General features: G+C 46.4%; 1 protein-coding gene across 1 annotated transcript in view; it reads left to right on the top strand.

Moving 5' to 3' along the window:
• Positions 1-815: 815 nt before the first annotated feature.
• cntnap1 (contactin associated protein 1) overlaps positions 816-23,316 on the top strand; it is a 74,221-nt gene continuing 51,720 nt past the window's right edge. Inside the window, exons 1-5 of the mRNA XM_060849057.1 lie at positions 816-1,020; positions 5,468-5,569; positions 7,198-7,391; positions 7,760-7,907; positions 15,139-15,342. Of these exons, the coding sequence (XP_060705040.1) occupies positions 954-1,020; positions 5,468-5,569; positions 7,198-7,391; positions 7,760-7,907; positions 15,139-15,342 (715 nt within the window). The 5' untranslated portion in view covers positions 816-953. The remainder of the gene's footprint in view (positions 1,021-5,467; positions 5,570-7,197; positions 7,392-7,759; positions 7,908-15,138; positions 15,343-23,316) is intronic.

The following is a 23,316-nucleotide window of genomic DNA, read 5'->3' as shown; positions in this document are numbered from 1 at the left end:
GGGTGTTCCCTCCCAGTCGGAGTTTACATCACATTGTAAACTTATGCAATATATTCTGTACCCTATGATCTTATACTCCACAACCACCCGATGCTCCTAAATGTAATGCTTCCAAATCAAGCTGTTGGATTACAACCTGTTGTTGTGTGATTTTTGACTTTGAACACCTCAGTCCAACACCAGCACCGCCAAATCATGAGGAGCATGGGTAGGGTAAAGAGACAAAATCTTTTCCCTGAGGTGTGGGAGTCCAGAGCTAAGAGGCCGTAGGTTTAGGGTGAAAGGGGAAAGATATAAAAGGGACTTAGGGGCAACCTTTTCACACAGAGGTGGTGCGTGTATGCATATAATAAGCTGCCAGAGGGAGTGGTGGAGGCTGGTACAATTACAGCATTTAAAAGACATCTGGATGGGTATATGTATAGGGAGAGTTTAGGGGGATATGGGACAAATGCTGACAAATGGGACTAGATGACGTTGGGCTGTCCGGCCGGCACGGACGAGTTGGACCGAAGGGTCTGTTTCCGCGCTGTAATTCTCTGTGATGCACACATTAACCTGCTGCTGCTGCTGCTTCTCTATTTACCATCATAGGGGGGCGGGGCCTGGCTCCGGGGGGAGGGCAGAATGAGAGGGATAGGGGCGGGGCCGGTGTGGTGGGTGTGTGTGCGCGCGCGCGCCGGGATGGGGGCGCGTGGTGGGAGGCGGGTCGGATGCGCAGAAAGGGGCGGGATTAAGGCGGAATAAGGGGCGGGGCAGTGGGCGGGGCCGAGGATCCGCAGTGTGCTCAGCTCCCGCGCGCGGGAGGGGGAGGGGCTGCGTCAGTAACTGCAGAGTCTCCGCCCGGAGCCGCAATCCGCAAAACTGCAGCAGCGCGAGGGACGGACGGACAGAGAGTGGACACGGGCCGGAGGGACGGACGGACGGACAGAGAGTGGACACGGGCCGGAGCTATGGACCCAGGTCCCCGAGCGCTGTTCCCGGCGCTTCTCCTCCTGAGCGCGATCTCCTGCTCAGCCGGTAAGGATCAGGGATCTTCCGGGATCCTACAGGGAATTATCAGGATTGGGAATTCTTCAGGGATCCATCTGGATCAGGAATGCTCCGGGACCGAGGATCCATCAGGATCAGAAATCCTTTGGGATCCTCTGGTGTCAGGGAGGGGCAGTTTGGGGGTGACTCTGACAGAAACAGCCAGGGACGGGGTATCCCCAGGAAAGGCCTTTCAGCAAAATCATGGAGTGTCCCGGGGGGGTCCCGTGAAAGACACCCGCCCCCAGAGAGGGACAGATGTTCCCTCAGATCCCCCCCCCAGAGAGAGGGACAGACCCGCCCCCAGAGAGAGGGACAGACCCTCCCCCAGAGAGAGGGACAGATGTTCCCTCAGATCCCCCCCCCAGAGAGAGGGACAGACCCTCCCCCAGAGAGAGGGACAGACCCTCCCCCAGAGAGAGGGATAGATGTTCCCTCAGATCCCCCCCCCCCAGAGTGAGGGACAGACCCTCCCCCAGAGAGAGGGATAGATGTTCCCTCAGATCCCCCCCCCCAGAGAGAGGGACAGACCCTCCCCCAGAGAGAGGGATAGATGTTCCCTCAGATCCCCCCCCCCCCAGAGTGAGGGACAGACCCTCCCCCAGAGAAAGGGACAAATGTCCCCCCTTCCCCCCCACCCCACCCCTGAGTGATGGACAGACCCTTCTAGAGTGAGGGAGAGGTGGTCAGGAACCAAAAGGACACCATTTGAAGGTCATTTTGGAAATGGAAATGGACAGCAGGTTGTTGTGAGTTGCATCTGCCGGGAAGAGAGAGAGGGTGGGACTGGGATCTTGTGAAAGGAAATTGTTTTTGGCCATTTGTTTAGGTGATAATGGTATGTGTATTTGAGTCTCCAAGGGTTGGTTAACATAGAGACAGAGTGGGGATTAATGGTAATTTTAAGGAAAGATGTAACTAGTGGATTGCTACAAGGATCAGCCCTCCGTTCTCCATTATTTGCTATTTATATGAATGACTTGGAGGAGAGGCAGAGTGTAATGTTTTCAAATTTGCTGACAGCACAAAAGTAGTTGCGAGGGCATGTTGTGATGAAGACATACTGAATCTACGACAGTTAGGTGAATTGGCTATGCTACATTGCCCATAGTATAGGTTACATGCATTGGTCAGGGGTAAATATAGGATAATAGGGTAGGGGAATGGGTCTGGGTGGGATACTGTTGGGAAGGTTGGTGTGGACTTGTTGGGCTAAAGGGCTGCTTCCACACTAGAGGGATTCTACAATTCTATATAGATAGATTAATTAAGTGGGCAAACCTTGGCAGATGGAGTTTAACGCAGGAAAGAGTGAAATTGTGTACTTTGGTAGAAGAATTAAAAGGTAAACTATTAATTAAATAGAGAGAGACTCCGCAAAAGTTCAGCACAGAGGGTTCTGGTTGTTCTTGTGCATGAAATATAAAAAGTTAGTGTGCAGGTGCAGCAGTTAATTAAGGCAAATGGAGTTATGGCCTTTATTGCTAGAAAGGTAGATTTTATAGAGAGGGAATTCTTGTTATGATTAAATAGGGCGTTGGCGAGTCTGCGCCTGGAATACTGTATACTGTCTTAGAACATAGAACATAGAAGGATACAGCGCAGTACAGGCCCTTCGGCCCTCGATGTTGCGCCGACCGAATCCTACCTAACCTATACTAGCCCAATAACTTCCAAATGCCTATCCAATGCATTGGTCTCTGTTTAAAATAAAGGATATTTTGGCATTGGAGGCAATTCAAAAGAGGTTCATAGATTAATTCCTGGGATGAAAGCATTGCTTATCAAAAATGATTAAACTGGTTAGGGCTTTATTCATTAGAGTTTAGAAGAATAAAGGGTGATCTTGTTGAAACATACAAGTTTCTGGGGGGTCTTGACCTGGTAATTGAGGAGGTGATGTCTCCTCTAATGGGGCAATCTCAAACTAGAGACATTGTTAAAGAATAAGTGGACATTATTTAAAACTGAGATGTTCAGAAATTTCTGGAATTTTGTCTACTTCAGAGAATTGTGGAGGTTAAATCACTGGAAGTTTTAAAGAGGAAATCGAGAGATTTTTGAAATATTGGAGAGTGTTGGCACAAAAGAGGCCTGGGACAGATCAGCCATGATCTTAAAGGGTGGTGGAGACAGGTTTGGAGGGCTGAATGGCATACTCTTGCTCCTATTATTTTCTTTTTAAACAGGGAAATTGAATCACGTGGATAGCTGTTTCTAAGAGCTGCCTACGAATGCTGGGCTCAATGCTGTCCACTTGAACCATATTGTTCAATAATTTGAAAATGAATGGGCAGTGCCACACAAACTCTGATATTAATATGGAGGAGTGGAGTGTGGGGATGCATAGTGGGTTTACCTCAGGTTGTGCAGAATGTGTAATTTTAGTTGTGGATGTAGGTTTGCTCACTGAGCTGGAAGATTCATTTTCATACCTTTCGTCACCATACTAGGTGACATCTTCAGTGAGCCTCCAGATGAAGCACTGCTGGTGTTTCCTCCTTTCTATTTATATGTTTGGGTTTCCTTGGGTAACCCTAGTTGTTGCCTAGTATGGTGCCGAAACATCTGAAAATGAACTTTCCAGCTCTGCGAGCAAACCTACATCCAGAACCTCAACTTGAGTTACAAATCTTCTCAAAATTCGTGTAATTTTAGTCTGTGTCTGGCCACATCATCAGATGGGAGGGGGCCGGAGGTGGAGGGGACAGTTACAATCATAGAACAGAGAATGGACAGAGTGACTGCAGGCTTTTAGGGAAGTTGGAAGAGGCATGGGGGCAAGTATGTGGTCATTAGAGAGCATTGGTTGGGTAGTAAGCCTAGTTGCCCAGTGTGATATTTAGCATTGTAAACATGGATAAAGGACAAGGCAGTTTTACTGAGAGTGGATTGTTCACACGTTGTATGGTAGCCTCCTGCCTTCACTAAAACCAGAAGTGGGCAGATAGGAGATATTCAGGTAGGATTCAAGTTTTGTTTTACACTTTTGTTCCCCACCTAACCCAAATTGTCCCATTTTTTTATAGAGAATTTCACTGTAGTGAATCCCTGCAGTATTGTACAGGCTGTAATTTGGCAATTTCCTTGCATTGCTTTTGGAGGTGATGTACGTCTGGTCACAGATTTCTCACATTCAAAATCAGTTACTGACAGTTAACATGCTGTTTCAGCAAGAAATTGTGAAAGACATGTTATGTTGCCTTTATTGCAAGGGGATTTGAGCGCATTAGTAAATAAATGTTTGTGACAGTTTTATTGAATCCAGGTAAGGCTGCACCTGGAGTGATTTTTTTAGAATAAATTAAATTAGATTGAGTTCCCTACAGTGTGGAAACAGGCCCTTCTGCCCAACAAGTCCACACCAATCCTCCGAAGAGTAACCCACCCATACCCATTACCCTCTGACTATTGCACCTAACACTATGGCCATGCTAAAATTGCCCAGTTAACCTGACCTGCACATCTTTGGACTGTGGGAGGAAACCCACACAGACACTGGGAGAATATGCAAACTCCACATAGACAGTCACCCGAGGCTGGAATCGATCTTGAGTCCCTGACGCTGTGCTAACCACTGAGCTACTGTGCTGTAGGCAATACTGTGGACTTAGAACCGGGGCACAGACTCAGAAAAAAGGATATGCTATTTTGGACTGAGATGAGGAGGAACACTTTCACTAAGTGGGTAGTGAGAGTTTGGAACTTTCTGCCTACAGACTGTGGAGATTCTGTCATTGAGAAAATTCAAAATAAAAATCAATAAATTTTTATTACTAGAGTTATTCAGGATAATGAAGGTGTTGTTGTTAAGGCAGAAAATTGTTAGTGACTTAAAAAGGCTAATCAGAATCAAGAGGCAAAGTGACCTATGTCTGTTATAGTTTTCCTAATTTCCTGACCCTCCCCCTGGTCTAACAGCTGCTTGTTTTGGCTGATATTTTGAGGAATTAGATCAATTTATAGAATCAGTTTGTTTTCTTTATGTTTTCTTTTTGATGTATTATTGTCATGTCTATCAAGATGTATTGTTTTGCATGCTATCCTGGTAAATCATACCTTTCATGAGTACCTCAGGGTAATAGAACAAAATGCAGACTATACTGTTGCAGCTACAGATGGGATGCAGAGAAAGACCGACTCTAATATATGAGATGTGTGTTCGATAGTCTGATAACAGCAGGAAAGAAGCTGTTCTTGAATCTGTTGGTACCCGTATTATCTGATGCCCAATGGGAGTGGATGGAAGAGAGTATAACCAGAGTGGGAGGGAATAAAAATGTAGATGAAGAAGAATTTTGTCAAATTGACATCAGGGTCAGAGTTTGTTTTATTCCAAATTAATTTTGAGTTAGATCGTCAAAATCTTTTTAAAAAATGTCTTAATAATGATAAAGCAATCATCTGAAAGTTTTGCTTTTGTTTTTACTTTCAGAGCAATGTAATGAACCCCTTGTGGCTCAAGAATACTCGAGCTCCATGACGGCCTCCTCCTATTACTCATATTCCTACTCGCCCAGCTACGGAAAACTGCACTGTAAGGTCACAAGCCAAACCATCAGTATGATGAGATGATGGGGGGGGGGGGGGGAGAGGGAGGGGAGTGCGCACTGCTGGAGGATTTGGGGACTCGGAGAGTGACTGGGGGCTGTGGAGAGGGATGGTGAAACTGTAGATAATGAGCAGTAGAGTAAATATGTTGGAGAAAGAAGGTAGGAATGGAGTGGAGGTAGGTAGGAAAGGAGAGTGATAAGAGGGAGGTAAATTTGAGAATAGCACATGTGAAAAAGAGAGGTGGTACCTGAATAGAGGGTTTTGGAAGGGAAACTGGGTAATGGTTGGGTGGAGTATATGCTGTGCCATGGGGTTGCACATTGCACTGGAGTGCACTTCTGCTGCTGTTGATGACTCACAGCATCTCATGGATTTTCAGTCATGAGTTGTTAGACGGCATGGTGGCACAGTGGTTAGCACTGCTGCCTCACAGCACCAGAGACCCGGGTTCAATTCCTGCCTCAGGTGACTCTCTGTGTGGAGTTTGCACATTCTTCCCATGTCTGCGTGGGTTTCCTCCAGGTGCTCCGGTTTCCTCCCATAATCCGGAAATATGCAGGTTAGGTGAATTGGCCATGCTAAATTGCCTGTAGTGTTAGGTGTAGGGGAATGGGTCTGGGTGGGTTGCACTTCGGCGGGTCAGTGTGGACTTGTTGGACCAAAGGGCCTGTTTCCACACTGTAAGTAACCTAATCTAAAACGATGAAGGTTATTCTCAATATGAAGGTGGGACATTGTCTCCAAAAGGACTGTGTGGTGATCACTTAATCCGAAGCTGTCATGGACAGATGCACCTGCAGCTGGCAAATCGGCGAGGGTTAAGTATGTTTTTCCTGGTTGCTTCCCTCACCACCCGCCGTAGACCCAACCTAGCAGTATGTCCTTTAGGACCTAACCAGCTCGATCAGTAGTGCTCCTCACTGTTGGTGGTGGACATTGAAATCTCCACCCAGAGTACATTTTGCACCTTGCCCTCAGAGCTTTCTTCAACTGTTGTTCAACATGATGAATATTGATTCATCAGCAGAGGGAGGACCGTTCATGGGAATCAGCAGGAGGTTTCCTTGCCTATGTTTAACCAGGTATCATGAGTTAGACACTTATCTCCCCAAAATCACACTGGAGTGTAGGCAGCTCATAATTCAAATGACCAGCAATCTCAAGAAGTTCAACTTGTGCAAATCCCATATTGATCCAAAAATGGGAACTGCCACGTTCAAATCAGGATTAGGATTCCCGATGTCTTTTGTTATTTCTGCTATGAGGGACCTCTCTGTGGGGGAAATCTGGGCCTACGTCTCTGATGAGCTGCTGTCTTTCAGGGCTGTTCAATTTTCCACCAGTACAGATCATGGGGACCAACCCTACCCTACTCTCACCGTCCCCACACTCCAACCCTGTCCACAGCTCCTTCCCCAACCTCCTCAGCTCTCCACACCCTCCAACCCGACTGAACACTCCCCACACCCTCCTTTCCTACGGCCCCATCCCCCATAGGGGCCCTTGCCCTGACTCCCCAGACCCTCTCACAAAACCCTCCCCTCCCCTAACTGAGGCAGTTGCTGGGTGGCTGCATTAACCTTGTGAGTTGTAATTGACTTTGTTTTTCAGCGAGAGGTGGCTGGTCTCCCCAGGTTTCAGACCGACTCCCTTGGCTCCAGATTAACTTGTCGCAGAGATCAAAAATCACTGCAATCGCCACACAAGGAACATACAATTCTTATGATTGGGTGACTAAGTACATCTTCTTGTATGGTGACCGGCCAGACAACTGGACACCATTCTATCAGCAGGGACATAACTGGGTAGGTCTTACACACTCAAATCCACCTTTTGTAGATATTAAAAAATACCAAAACCCTTGGTGCGTCAGTTCGATTTGTCTCATCAACTGAATAAGTTTATATAAATCAAAATATAATGATATCCTCAGTGGAGGTTTAATAAGTTGTTGGATTCAGTCACTGTTACATGTACATGCTTTCATGGATCAACCCACTATTCAAACTTCTCACCTCTTTATCTCTCCATTTCCCCATACCCGCTCTCAGAGTCTCTCCACATGTCCCCCTCCTCTTAGCTCTGTCACTCCACATTTTGCCCCTTTGTCTTTCTGCCATCCCCCAACTCTCCCCTTCTCCTCACTCCATGAATAATTGCACTCTTGATCAAGACTTTTGCAGGAAACCGGAATTCTGATGATGTGGTTCGACATGAGCTATGGAGACCGGTTCTCGCACGCTCTGTCCGCTTTGTGGCCCTGGGCTGGAGCGTCAATCGTTACGTTGGGCTTCGGGTCGAAGTCTACGGCTGTCATTATGGCAAGTACCAACGCTGACCCTGACCATCATCAGAGTTATTGGGGCAATGGGAATCAGGTGGGGGTGTGGGGGACTAGCGGGTAGAGAGAGAGAGAGAGAGAGGGAGGGAGAGAGAAAGAAATAGGAGGAAGAAGAGAGAGGGATGGGGGGACAGCAAGAGAGAGAACTGGAGAGTTGTAGGGAGAGAGGCAGCATGGTGGCTCAGTGGTTAGCACTGCTGCCTCAGACCAACAGGGACCTGGGTTCAATTCCACACTTGGGGAACTGACTGTGTGGAGTTTGCACATTCTGCCTGTGGGTTTCCTGTGGGTGCTCTGGTTTCCTCTCACAGTCTAAAGATGTTCAAGTTAGGTGGATTAGCCATGTGATTTGCAAGGTTACAGGGAAGGAGGCATATGGGAGAGGGGTTTTGGGATGCTCTTTGGTAGGTCGCTGTGGATTCGATGTACTGACGACTCCTGTATACTGAACAGAGAAAGTTGATTTGTGATAGACAGTAGCGAACCTCCTTTTTGGCTGTTCTATGTAAAAGGTGAATTTAACCACAGGATGGAGCCTGTTAAGACACTGAGGAAATTCTTACATGCAGCTTCTGGCAAAAAATATCACCGACACTTTAGAAATTTGTGAGGGTTATGAGATTAAGTGTCATTCCCTCAAGGACATGTTTCTTATGACTGTCAATCATCATTAAAGGGTGCATTCTCTATGGCAGTGTCTCTACCTGTCAACTTGTCAATCAAGTTGCTCAATCTTCTGATATAGTACAGTATTGAAATATACATTTCCTCTACATGAGTATTCTTGTAAACCTTATTTAGGAAAGGCGATGGCCTCGTGGTATTATTGCTAGACTTCAAGGTTTGTGCGAAGATTTGTAGCTCGGGTGCTCGTTGTTGTGGTTCTGTTCGCCGAGCTGGAAGTTTTTGTAGCAAACGTTTCATCCCCTGGCTAGGTGACATCATCAGTGCTCTGGAGCCTCCTGCGAAGCGCTTCTTTGATGTTTCTTCCGGTATTTATAGTGGTCTGTCCTTGCCGCTTCCGGGTGTCAGTTTCAGCTGTCCGCTGTAGTGGTTGGTATATTGGGTCCAGGTCGATGTGTTTGTTGATGGAGTTTGTGGATGAATGCCATGCCTCTAGGAATTCCCTGGCTGTTCTCTGTCCGGCTTGCCCTATGATAGTAGTGTTTTCCCAGTCGAATTCATTTTGCTTGTTGTCTGAGTGTGTGGCTACTAGGGATAGCTGGTCGTGTCGTTTCGTGGCTAGTTGATGTTCATGTATGCGGATTGTTAGCTGTCTTCCTGTTTGTCCTTTATAGTGTTTTGTGCAGTCCTTGAATGGTATTTTGTAAACTACATCAGTTTTGCTCATGTTGGGTATCGGGTCCTTTGTTCTAGTAAGTTGTTGTCTGAGCGTGGCTATTGGTTTGTGTGCCGTTATGAGTCCTAAGGGTCGCAGTAGTCTGGCTGTCAGTTCTGAAACGCTCCTGATATATGGTAGTGTGGCTAGTCCTTTTGGTTGTGGCATGTCCTCGTTCCGTGGTCTATCTCTTGGGCATCTGTTGATAAAGTTGCGCGGGTATCCATTTTTGGCGAATACCTTGTATAGGTGTTCCTCTTCCTCTTTTCGCAGTGCTGGTGTACTGCAGTGTGTTGTGGCTCTTTTGAATAGTGTCCTGATGCAGCTTCGTTTGTGTGTGTTGGGGTGGTTACTTTCATAGTTTAGGACTTGGTCTGTGTGTGTTGTTTTCCTGTGTACCCTTGTGGTGAATTCTCCGTTCGGTGTTCTCTGTACTATCCCGTCTAGGAATGGGAGTTGGCTATCCTTTTCCTCTTCTCTCGTGCATTCGTGAGAGAAGAAGAAAAGGACAGCCAACTCCCATTCCTAGACGTGATAGTACAGAGAACACCGAACGGAGAATTCACCACAAGGGTACACAGGAAAACAACACACACAGACCAAGTCCTAAACTATGAAAGTAACCACCCCAACACACACAAACGAAGCTGCATCAGGACACTATTCAAAAGAGCCACAACACACTGCAGTACACCAGCACTGCGAAAAGAGGAAGAGGAACACCTATACAAGGTATTCGCCAAAAACGGATACCCGCGCAACTTTATCAACAGATGCCTAAGAGATAGACCACGGAACGAGGACATGCCACAACCAAAAGGACTAGCCACACTACCATATATCAGGAGCGTTTCAGAACTGACAGCCAGACTACTGCGACCCTTAGGACTCATAACGGCACACAAACCAACAGCCACGCTCAGACAACTTACTAGAACAAAGGACCTGATACCCAACATGAGCAAAACTGATGTAGTTTACAAAATACCATGCAAGGACTGCACAAAACACTATAAAGGACAAACAGGAAGACAGCTAACAATCCGCATACATGAACATCAACTAGCCACGAAACGACACGACCAGCTATCCCTAGTAGCCACACACTCAGACAACAAGCAACATGAATTCGACTGGGAAAACACTACTATCATAGGGCAAGCCGGACAGAGAACAGCCAGGGAATTCCTAGAGGCATGGCATTCATCCACAAACTCCATCAACAAACACATCGACCTGGACCCAATATACCAACCACTACAGCGGACAGCTGAAACTGACACCCGGAAGCGGCAAGGACAGACCACTATAAATACCGGAAGAAACATCAAAGAAGCGGCACGGTGGCACAGTGGTTAGCACTGCTGCCTCACAGCGCCAGGGACCTGGGTTCAATTCCCGCCTCAGGCGACTGACTGTGTGGAGTTTGCACGTTCTCCCCGTGTCTGCGTGGGTTTCCTCCGGGTGCTCCGGTTTCCTCCCACAGTCCAAAGATGTGCGGGTCAGGTGAATTGGCCATGCTAAATTGCCCGTAGTGTTAGGTAAGGGGTATATGTAGGGGTATGGGTGGGTTGTCGCTTCGGTGGGTCGGTGTGGACTTGTTGGGCCGAAGGGCCTGTTTCCACACTGTAAGTAATCTAATCTAAGCGCTTCGCAGGAGGCTCCAGAGCACTGATGATGTCGCCTAGCCAGGGGACGAAACGTTTGCTACAAAAACTTCCAGCTCGGCGAACAGAACCACAACATTGCTAGACTATTAATCCAGAGACCCAGATAATGGTCTGGTGACCCAGGTTCGAATCCTGTCATGGCAGATGGTGGAATTTGAATTTAATAAAAATATTAGAATTAGGAGTTTGCTGTTGGCCATGAAACCCTTGTTGTTGTCTGGAAAACCCATCTAGTTCACTAATGTCCTGCAGGGAAGGAAATCTGCCAAGCCCACCTCATCTGGCCTACAATTGCCCTCTGAAATGGCCTAGCAAGTTCTACCAGTTGTAGCAAAGTCTCATGAAAACAAATGGATCATCTGGCATTGACCTCAGCACCAGAAAAGATAACAGCAGAAACAGCCCTGTTGAAACTGCATAGTCCTCTTCACTAACATTTGGGGGTTAGTGCCAAAATTGGGAGAGCTATCTCACAGACTAGTCAAGCAACAGCCTGACATAGTCATACTCATGGAATTATATCTTACAATGTCCCAGACACCACCATCACCATCCCTGGATATGTCCTGTCTCACCAGCAGGACAGACCCAGCAGAAGTGGTGGCAACAGTGATATACAGTCAGGGGGGGAGTTGTTCTGAGAGTCCTCAATATTGACTCCAGACCCTATGACGTCTTGTGACTTCAGGTTAAAAATGGGCAAGGAAACCTCCTAATGATTACCACATACCATCCTCCCTCAGCTGATGAATCAGTACTCCTCCCTGTTGAACAACATGGCAAGGGCACAAAATGTATTCTGGGTGGGTCAATTCAGGGTCCACCACCGAGAGTGGCTCGGCAGCAGTACTACTGATTTAGCTGGTTGCGTCCTAAAAGACATAGTTGCTAGACTGGATCTGCAGCAGATGAGTGAGGTAACCAACAAGAAGGAAAAATGTACTTGACCTCATCCTTACGAATCTGCCAGCTGTAAATGCATCTATCCGCGATAGCATTGGTAAGAGCAGGCACCTTGTGGAGACAAAGTCCCACCTTCACATTGAGAATAACCTCCATGTGTGGCTCCACCACCGTGCTAAATAGGACAGACTTCGAACAGATCCAGCAACTGGAGACTAGGCATCCATGAGGCGCTATAGGCCATCAAAAGCAGCAAAATTGTACTCCAGCACAATCCATAACTTCATGGCCTAGCATATCTCCCACTCAACCATCATCATCAAGCCAGAGGATCAATCTTGGTGCAAAGGAGAGACCATTAGGGCATTCCAGGAGCAGCACCGAGCAATCTGAAGATGAGGTATCAACTTAGCGAAGCCACCAAACAGGACTACTTGGATGCCAAATAACATAAGCAGCAAATGATAAACAGAGCTAAGTGACCCCACAACTAACGGATCAGATCTAAGCTCTGCAGTCCTGTCACATTCAATCGTGACTGGTCATGGATGACTTAACAACACAGTGGAAAAGGAGGCTCCACAAATATCCTCACCATCAATAATGAAGAGCCCAGCACATCAGTGAAAAAGATAAGGCTGAAGCTTTCGCAGCAATCTTCAGCCAGAAGTACCAAGTGGATGTTCCTTCTCTGCCTCCTCTAGTGGACCCCAGCATTACAGATATCATTTGTCAGCCAATTCGATTCACTCCACGTTATATCAAAAAACAGTTGGAGGCACTGGATACTGCAAAGACTAAAGGCCCTGACAACATTCCAGCAATAATACTGAAGACATGTGCTCCAGAACTTGCCATTCCCCTAGCCAAGCTGTTCCATTACAGTTACAACATGGCATCTACTTGACAATATGTAAAATTGCCCCAGGTATGTCCTGTACACAAAAAGTAGGACAAATCCAACTTGGCCAATTACCGCATCATCGGTCTACTGTCGACCAACAGTAGAGTGATGGAAGGTATCAACAACAGTGCTATCAAGCTGCACTTGCTCAGCAATAACCTGCTCAGTGATGCCTAGTTTGGCTTCCGCTAGGGTGACTCAGCTTCTGACCTTATTAAGTTTTGGTTCAAAAGTGGACAAAAGAACTGAGGTGAGAGTGACAGCCCTTGACATCGAGGCTGCATTCGACCAAGTGTGACATCACAGAGTCCTAGCAAACTGAAATCAATGGGTATCAGGGGCAACCACTCCAGTGGTTAGTCATACCTGACATATAGGAGGATGATCGTGCTTGTTTGTGGTCAGTCATCTCAGCTTCAGGTCATCTCTGCAGGAGTTCCTCAGATTAGTATCCTAGGCTCAACCATCTTCAGCTGCTTCATCAATTACCTTCCCTCCATCATAAGGTCAGAAGTGGGGATGTTCACTAGTGATTGCACAATATTCAGCATCATTGGTGACTGCTCAGAAACTGAATCAGTCCCTGTCCAAACGCAACAAAATCCGGACAATATCCAGGCTTGGGCTGACAAGTGGCAAATAACATTTGTGCCACACAAATGCCAGGCTATGGCTATCACCAACAAAAGACAATCTAACCACTGCCTCTTGACATTCAATGTTGTTACCATCAGTGAATCCCCCAATATCAACATCTTGGGAATTGCCATTGATCAGAAACTCAGCTGGATGCACCACATAAATGCAGTGGCTACAAGAGCAGGTTGAGGCTAGGAATACTGTGGCGAGTAACTCATCTCCTGACTTCCCAAAATCTGCCCACCATCTACAAGGCACAAGTCAGGAGTGTGATGGAATACCCCACCCCCAACTTGTTTGAATAAGCGCAGCTCCAACAACACTCGAAGCTTGACGCCATCTAGGACAAAGCAGCCTGCTTGATTGGCACTGCATCCACAAGTATCACTCCCTCCACCATCGATAACTTAGTAGCAGCAGTGTGTATTAACTACATGCTGCACAGCAGAAATTCACCAAAGTTCCTCAGAAAGCACTTTTGAATCCGATGACCATTTCCATCTAGAGGGACAAGGGTATCAGATTTTGGCAGCACCACTAATTTTAAGTTGCCCTCCAAACTACTCACCGTCCTGACTTGGAAATATATCATGTTCCTTCACTGTTGTTGGGTCAAAATTCTGGAATTCCCTCTCTAATGGCATTGTAAGTCAACCCACAGCAGGTGGACTGCAGTGGTTCAAGAAGGCAGCACGTCCCCACCTTTTCGAGAGCAACTAGACACTGGCAATAAATGCTGACCCAGCCAGCAACGCCCACATCCCATAAAAATGAATTTTAAAAAACTTTCCTGATGAGTACAAGATTAAATTCTTCCGTAAAATATATTATTTTCAGCAATTTATATTATACTTCAATATTGAACAGATTGCATCAGAAACATGGCACTGAATGAAGCCATTTGGCCCACCCAGTCGGTACTGAGATTTATCCTCCAATTGTGCATCCCCTTGCCTTTCCTCATCTAAATCGATCACTTAAATCCTCAATTACTTTCTTCCTCATGAATGAGTCTAGTTTTTCCTTAAAACCATCCAACTCTCACATTCACAAGACGGCACGGTGGCTCTATGGGTAATGTTACTGCCTCACAGCGACAGACCCTGATTTGATTCCAGCCCCTGGCAACTGTCTGTGTGGAGTTTGCACATTCTCCCCATGTCTCCTTGGTTTCCTTCAGGTGCTCCAGTTTCCTTTCACAATCCAAAAATGTGCAGGTTAGGTGATTTGGTCGTGCTAAATTGCCCATCGTGTTCAGGGATGTGTACGTTAGGTCCATTTGTTAGGGGTAAATTTAGGATAATAGGTAGGTAGAGAAATAGTTCTGGGTGGGTTGTTCTTTGGAGGGTTGGTGTGCTATTGTTGGGCTGAAGGGCCTGTTTCCAAACTGTAGGGATTCTAATTCCTCACCACTCTCTGAGCGAGGAAGTTGCTTCTGAATTCCCATTTCTTGGTGACTATGTTGTATCGGCAGCCTCTACTTATGCTGTTCCCCACATTCTTTCTGTATCCATTCTGTCAAAACCTGATGATGCTTGCTTGCTTTCACCATTTTGTTTTGTTTCCATTATTCTTTACTGAGAGAATGTGCTGTGCTGCATGTGTAATTTTTTTCCTCTTACCTTCCTGTCTCCTTTTTCCTACTTTCTTTTTTTTTCCTTCCATTCACTCCCCAAAATTCCGTCAAGCTGTTCCCATGGCTGATATATCTGAACCTTGTGAGGATTCATGTTGAAAATTTGTGTTCAATCTTTAGATTCTGACATGGTCTCTTTCGATGGGAACAGTTCTCTGAGCTACCAATTCCAGGATGAAAATACTCGCTCACTCTTCGACTCCATCTCATTCAACTTCAAAACCATGGCTCAGGACGGACTTCTCCTACACAGTGAGGGTGAAGAGGGAGATTATATCACGGTGGAGCTCCAGGGAGCAAAGCTTCTGTTTCACATTAATTTAGGTATTTAATCTGGGGCATTGCACCATTTAACAGGCTCATTGCTGATGTCAGTAACTGCAGTAATGGCTGTGTTTGCCCATTAACATCCAAGAAGCAAAGCAGAGAAAAAGCTGAATCAAGCACATTGCACATTCTAGACCCTATTGCCAGACTTAAGGAATGAGGTGAATTAGACTGTGATATTGTACTTGAACAGTATGAATTACAAACCTGGGACACACTGGGGACGGGAATGGATAAGTTACTTATTGGTAATTACAAGACCTGACTAATGATGTGGGGACTGAGTTCAAATCCTATTGCAGCAGCTGGGGTATTCAGTTACATAAACCTGGAATAAAAAGTTAGTATCAGTAAAATGATCTGGAAATAACTGAATTATCATGAAATCTCAAGTGGATCAAGAATGTTTTTCAGGGAATGAAATCTCTGGCCAATGTTATAAAGCACAGTAACATTTCTGCTGGGCACCAAAAATTTGACTTCTTTCTTCCCAGAATTTGGTTGGAAGAAATTTCTATTCTCCCAGTACTGGATGGAGGGCAGTTGAGAGGCAGCGGAGAGCTAGAGGAAGGGGGTAGTAAGACAGGAAATAACTGATTTTTCATTAAACGTCTTAAGCAGCTCTGATGCAGGGTCACTGGACCTGAAACGTTAACCCTGTTTCTTTCTCCACAGATGCTGCCAGACTTGCTGAGTTTCTCAAACACTTTTTTTTGGTGGTGAGACAGAGTTGGGTTTTGTTAGTGCAGTGTATGAATGAGGAATAGAAGGGGCCAAGGATAGATCGTTGAGACAGGTTGAGGTGATATTGCAGGAGAAGGAAGAGAATCCATTTTGGGGGGGATTACAGCAGAGGCTTCCGTGACAGATGAGAAAGAAAATCTGATTATTGCAGATCCCTCCCCTACCATGGAGCTGGACACCTTAGAGAGGTCCGTGAGGAGATGATGGGAGCAACCGTGCCCAAGCTTGCAGACAGGTAGAGAGGATCAAGAGGGAGAGTTAGTATAATACATAAACAATCTTGCAAAATGTCCAGATTACAGAGGAGGAAGTACTGGATGTCTTGAAAAAGTTAAAAGTGGATAAATCCCCAGGACTCTGTGGGAAGCTAGAGAATTGCTGGGCCTCTTGCTGAGATATTTATATCATCAATAGTCACAGGTGAGGTGCCGGAAGACTGGAGGTTGCCAAACGTGGTGCCACTGTTTAAGAAGGGCGGTAAAGACAAGCCAGGGAACCATAGACCGGTGAGCCTGACCTCAGTGGTGGGCAAGTTGTTGGAGGGAATCCTGAGGGACAGGATGTGCATGTATTTGGAAAGGCAAGGACTGATTCGGGATAGACAACATGGCTTTGTGCGTGGGAAATCATGTCTCACAAACTTGATTGATTTTTTGAAGAAGTAACAAAGAAGATTGATGAGGGCAGAGCAGTGGATGTGATCTAAATGGACTTCAGTAAGGTGTTCGACAAAGTTCCCCATGGGAGACTGATTAGCAAGGTTAGATCTCATGGAAAACAGGGAGAACTAGCCATTTGGATACAGAACTGGCTCAAAGGTAGAAGACAGAGGGTGGTGGTGGAGGGTTGTTTTTCAGACTGGAGGCCTGTGACCAGTGGAGTGCCACAAGGATCGGTGCTGGGCCCTCTACTTTTTGTCATTTACATAAATGATTTGGTAAGTTTGCAGATGACATCAAAATTGGAGGTGTAGTGGACAGGGAAGAGGGTTACCTCAGATTACAACAGGATCTTGACCAGATGGGCCAATGGGCTGAAAAGTGGCAGATGGAGTTTAATTCAGATAAATGCGAGGTGCTGCATTTTGGGAAAGCAAATCTTAGCAGGACTTATACACTTAATGGTAAGGTTCTAGGGAGTGTTGCTGAACAAAGAGACCTTGGAGTGCAGGTTCATAGCTCCTTGAAAGTGGATAGGTAGATAGGATAGTGAAGAAGGCATTTGGTATGCTTTCCTTTATTGGTCAGAATATCGAGTACAGGAGTTGGGAGGTCATGTTGCAGCTGTACAGGACATTGGTTAGGCCACTGTTGGAGTATTGCGTGCAATTCTAGCCCCCTTCCTATCGGAAAAATGTTGTGAAACTTGAAAGGGTTCAAAAAAGATTTACAAGGATGTTGCCAGGGATGGAGGATCTGAGCTACAGGGAGAAGCTGAACAGGCTGGGGCTGTTTTCCCTGGAGCGTCGGAGGCTGAGGGGTAACCTTGTGGTAGTTTACAAAATTGAGGGGCATAGATAGGGTAAATAGGCAAAGTCTTTTCCCTGGGGTCGGGGAATCCAGAACTAGAGGGCATGGGTTTAGGGGGAGAAGGGAAAGATATAAAAGAGACCTAAGGGGCAACCTTTTCACACAGAGGGTGATACGTATATGAGGAATGAGACACCAGAGGATGTGGTGGAGGCTGGTACAATTGCAACATTTAAGAGGCATTTGGATGGATATATGAATAGGAAGGGTTTGGAGGGATATGGGCTGGGTGCTGGCAGGTGGGACTAGATTGGGTTGGGATATCTGGTCGGCATGAACAGGTTGGACCGAAGAGTCCGTTTCCATGCTGTACATCTCTCTGACTCTATAATAAAACGGACTCACAACTCAATATCAACCAAGGTATTGAGATTCACCTGAAAACTTGAGTAAACATTGAGTGGGCTGGCCCGCAGAATAGTCAAGTGAAAGCCTGACTTTGTCATTATTATCTGAATCATAAAGGATCAGCTCTCGGCACAGAGGAAGCCGGTCGTGGCTGTTGGAGGTGAGTGATCTCACTTCCAGGACATCTCTGCAGGAGTTCCTCAATAGTGTCCTAGGCCCAACCATCTTCAGTTGCTTCATCAATGACTTTCCCTCCATCATAAGGTTAAAAGTGGGGATGTTTGCCGATGATTGCACAATGTTCAGCACAATTTGCAATTCCTGAGATACGGAAGCAGTCCATGTCCAAATGCAACAACCTGACAAGTGGCAAGTGATATTTATGCCACACAAATGCCAGGCTATGTCCATCAGCAATAAGTGATAATCTGACCGCTGCCCCTTGACATTCAATAGTGTTACCATCATTGATTCCTTCACTATCAACAGCCTGGGGGTTATCATTGACCAGAAATTCAACTAAACCCATTACAGTACATGGAATCTTGATCAGATGGGCCAGTGGCTGATGAATGGCAAATGGAATTTAATTTAGATTAATGTGAGGTGCTTCACTTTGGAAAGGTAAATTGTAGGAGGGTTATACACTTAATGGTAAGGTCTTAGGGAGTGTTGCTGAACAAAGTGACCTTGGAGTGTTGTTTCTTGAAAGTGGAGTTGCAGGTAGATAGGATAGTAAAGAAGGCGTTTGGTATGCTTCCCTTTATTGGTCAGAGTATTGAGTACAGGAGTTGGGAGGTCATGTTGCGACTGTACAGGACATTGGTTAGGCCACTTCTGGAATATTGTGTGCAAGTCTGGTCTCCCTTCTTTTGGAAGGATGTTGTGAAACTTGAAAGGGTTCAGAAATGTTTACAAGGATGTTGCCAGGGTTGGAAGATTTGAGCTATAGGGAGAGGCCGAATAGGCAGGGGCTGTTTTCTCTAGAGTGTCAGAGGATGAGGGTTGACCTTATTGAGGTTTATAGAAACATGAGAGGCATGAATAGGGTAAATAGCCATGGTCTTTTTCCTTGGTTAGGGGAGTCCAGAACTTAGAGGGCATAGGTTTAGGGTGAGAGGGGAAAGACATAAAAGAGATCTAAGAGGCAACCTTTTCCACACAGAGGGTAGTGCGTGTGTGGAGTGACCTGCCAGAGTAAGATGGCATTGAGGGGTGAGTTGGAGGTTTGGATTAGGAATTGGCTGGCTGGAAAGAGACAGAGAGTAGTAGTTGATGGTAAAGGTTCATCTTGGAGTGCAGTTACTAGCGGTGTTCCACAAAAGGATCTGTTTTGGGACCATTGCTGTTTGTCATTTTTATAAATGACCTGGAGGAGGGGCTTGAAGGCTGGGTGAGCAAGTTTGCGGATGATACGAAAGTCGGTGGAGTGGTGGACAGCGAAGAAGGATGTTGCAGGTTGCAGCGGGATATAGATAAGTTGCAGAGCTGGGCAGAAAGGTGGCGAATGGAGTTCAATGTAGCTAAGTGTGAAGTCATTCACTTTGGTAGGAGTAACAAGAAGATGGATTACTGGGCTAATGGTAGGCTACTTGGTGGTGTGGATGAGCAGAGGGATCTTAGTGTCCATGTACACAGATCTCTGAAAGTTGCCACCCAGGTAAATAGTGCTTTGAAGAAGGCATATGGAATACTGGGCTTTATTGGTAGAGGAATTGAGTTCCGGAGTCCTGAGGTCATGTTGCAGTTGTATAAGACTCTGGTGTGGCCTTATCTGGAGTATTGTGTGCAGGTTTGGTCGCCATACTATAGGAAGGATGTGGAGGCACTGGAACGGGTGCAGAGGAGGTTTACCAGGATGTTGCCTGGTATGGTAGGAAGATCGTATGAGGAAAGGCTGAGGCACTTGGGGCTGTTCTCATTGGAGAAAAGAAGGTTTAGGGGAGATTTGATAGAGGTGTACAAGCTGATTAGGGGTTTAGATAGGGTTGACAGTGAGAACCTTTTTCCGCGTATGGAGTCAGCTGTTACTAGGGGACACAGCTTTAAATTAAGGGGGGGGTTGGTATAGGACAGATGTTAGGGGTAGATTCTTTACTCAGCGGGTTGTGAGTTCATGGAATGCCCTGCCAGTATCAGTGGTGGACTCTCCCTCTTTATGGTCATTCAAGCGGGCATTGGATAAGCATATGGAGGTTATTGGGCTAGTGTAGGTTAGGTAGGCTTCGGTCGGCGCAACATCGAGGGCCGAAGGGCCTGTACTGCGCTGTATTTTTCTATGTTCTGTGTTCTAAGTGGTAGAGGCTGGTACAATTACAACATTTGAAAGGTATCTGGATGGGTATATGACTAGGAAGGGTTCAGAAGGATATGGATCTAATGCTGGAAAATGGTACTGGATGAGGTGAGGATATCTGGTCGGCATTGACTAGTTGGACTGAAGGGTCTGTTTACATGCTGTACATCTCTGTGAGTTTATGACATAAAGACAGTTGTTATAAGCGCAGGTCAGAGGCTAGGAATACTGCGACGAGTAAGACATTTGTCTCCCCAAAATGTCCACTATTTACAGGCCACAAATAGAACATAGAAAAATACAGCGCAGTACAGGTCCTTTGGCCCTCGATGTTGCGCCGATCCAAGCCCACCTAACCTACACTAGCCCACTTCACCAACACATTCCACCCCGACCTTAAATTTACCTGGACCATCTCTGACACCTCCCTCCTCTTCCTGGACCTCTCCATCTCCATTAATGACGACCGACTTGACACTGACATTTTTTACAAACCCACCGACTCCCACAGCTACCTGGATTACACCTCTTCCCACCCTACCTTTTGCAAAAATGCCGTCCTGGATTCCTAATTCCTCCGCCTCCGCCGTATCTGCTCCCAGGAGGACCAGTTCCATCACAGAACACACCAGATGGCCTCCTTCATTAGAGACCGCAATTTCCCTTCCCACGTGGTTAAAGATGCCCTCCAACGCATCTCGTCCACATCCCGCACCTCCGCCCTCAGACCCCACCCCTCCAACCATAACAAGGACAGAACGCCCCTGGTGCTCACCTTCCACCCTACAAACCTTCGCATAAACCAAATCATCTGCTGACATTTCCGCCACCTCCAAAAAGACCCCACCACCAGGGATATATTTCCCTCCCCACCCCTTTCCGCCTTCCGCAAAAACCGTTCCCTCCGTGACTACCTGGTCAGGTCCATGCCCCCCTACTACCCACCCTCCCATCCTGGCACTTTCCCCTGCCACCGTAGGAACTATAAAACCTGTGCCCACACCTCCATCCAAGGCCCTAAAGGAGCCTTCCACATCCACCAAAGTTTTACCTGCACATCCACTAATATCATTTAGTGATATCTTCAATGTGGACTTCAACAGCTTCCTCATTTCCCCTTCCCCCACCTCATCCTAGTTTCAAACTTCCAGCTCAGCACTGTCCCCATGACTTGTCCGACCTGCCTAGCTCCTTTTCCACCTATCCACTCCACCCTCTCCTCCCTGACCTATCACCTTCATCTCCTCCCCCACTCGCCCATTGTACTCTATGCTACTCTCTCCCCACCCCCACCCTCCCCTAGCTTATCTCTCCATGCTTCAGACTCACTGCCTTTGTTCCTGATGAAGGGCTTTTGCCCGAAACGTCGATTTCGCTGCTCGTTGGATGCTGCCTGAACTGCTGTGCTCTTCCAGCACCACTGATCCAGAATCTGGTTTTCAGCATCTGCAGTCATTGTTTTTAACCACTATCCTCCATATGCCCATCCCATGCCCATTTAAATGCCCATAAAGAGGGAGAGTCCACCACTGCTACTGGCAGGGCATTCCATGAACTCTCAACTCGCTGAGTAAAGAATCTACCCCTAACATCTGTCCTATACCTACCTCCCCTTAATTTAAAATTATAAATCAGGAGTATGATGGAATATTTCCCACTTGCCTAGATGAGTGCAGCCCCAAGACAACACTCAAGAAGCTCGACACCATTCAGGACAAAGCAGCACACTTCGTTGGCTTGATGTCCAACACCTTCAGCATTTCCTCCCTTCACCATCAATGTTTTGTAACAGCAATGTGTACCATTTACACAATGCCCTGCAGAAATCCACCAAGATTCTTTAACAACGCCTTCTAAACTTGCAATCTCTACCATTCAAAAGACAAGGACAGCAGATATGTGGAAACACCACCATCTACAACTTTACCTCCAAACCATTCACCATCCAGACTTGGAAATATATTGCCGCTTCTTCAGTGTCACTGGGTCAAAATGAGTCATAGAGATATACAGCACAGAAACAGACCCTTCGATCCAACTCGTTTATGCCGACCAGATATCCCCCAAGCACCTTCCTCACTATCCTATCTACCTGCGACTCTACTTTCAAGGAACTATGAATCTGTAATCCAAGGTCTCTTTGTTTAGCAACACTCTCCAGGGCCTTACCATTACGTGTATAAGGCCTGCTCTGATTTGCTTTTCCAAAATGCTGCTCCTCTCATTTATCTAAATTAAATTCCATCTGCCACTCCTCAGCCCAAATTGCCCATCTGATCAAGATCCCATTGTAATCTGAGGTAACTTTCTTTGTTGTCCACTACTTATGGGAGGCACGGTGATACAGTGGTTAGCACTGCTGCCTCACAGTGCCAGAGACCCAGGTTCAATTCCTGCCTCAGGCGACTCTCAGTGTGGAGTTTGCACATTTTCTCCGTGTCTGCGTGGGTTTCCTCCTGGTGCTCCGGTTTCCTCTCACAATCCAAAAATGTGCAGGTTAGGTGAATTGCCCATGCTAAATTGCCCGTAGTGTTAGGTGAAGGGTGAAGTGTAAGGGAATGGGTCTGGGTGGGTAAGTATGAACTTGTTGGTCCGAAGGGCCTGTTTCCACACTGTAAGTAATCTAATCTAAACGAATCTAATCTCCAATATTGGTGTTATCTGCAAACTTACAAACTATACCTCCTACGTTCACATCCAAATCATTTATATAAATGATGAAAAGCAGTGGACCCAGCACCAATCCTTGTGATACACCACTGGTCACAGTCTGCAGTCTGAAAAACAACCCTCCACCACCACCCTCTGTCTTCTACCTTTGAGCCAGTTCTGTATTCAAATGGCTAGTTCTCCCTGTATTCCATGAGACCTAACCTTGCTAAACAGTGTCCCATGAGGAACCTTGTTGAACACCTTACTGAAGTCCATATATATCATGTCTACCACTCTGCCCCCATTCATCCTCTTTGTTACTTATTGAAAAACTCAATCAAGTTTGTGAGACATGATTTCCTGTGCACAAAGCCATGTTGACTATCCCTAAACATTCCTTGC

This window comes from Hemiscyllium ocellatum, chromosome 32 (assembly GCF_020745735.1).
Source record: "Hemiscyllium ocellatum isolate sHemOce1 chromosome 32, sHemOce1.pat.X.cur, whole genome shotgun sequence".
NCBI lineage: Eukaryota > Metazoa > Chordata > Chondrichthyes > Orectolobiformes > Hemiscylliidae > Hemiscyllium > Hemiscyllium ocellatum.
The sequence above is the reverse complement of the archived record's forward strand: the minus strand, read 5'-3'. Positions and strand labels throughout refer to the sequence as shown.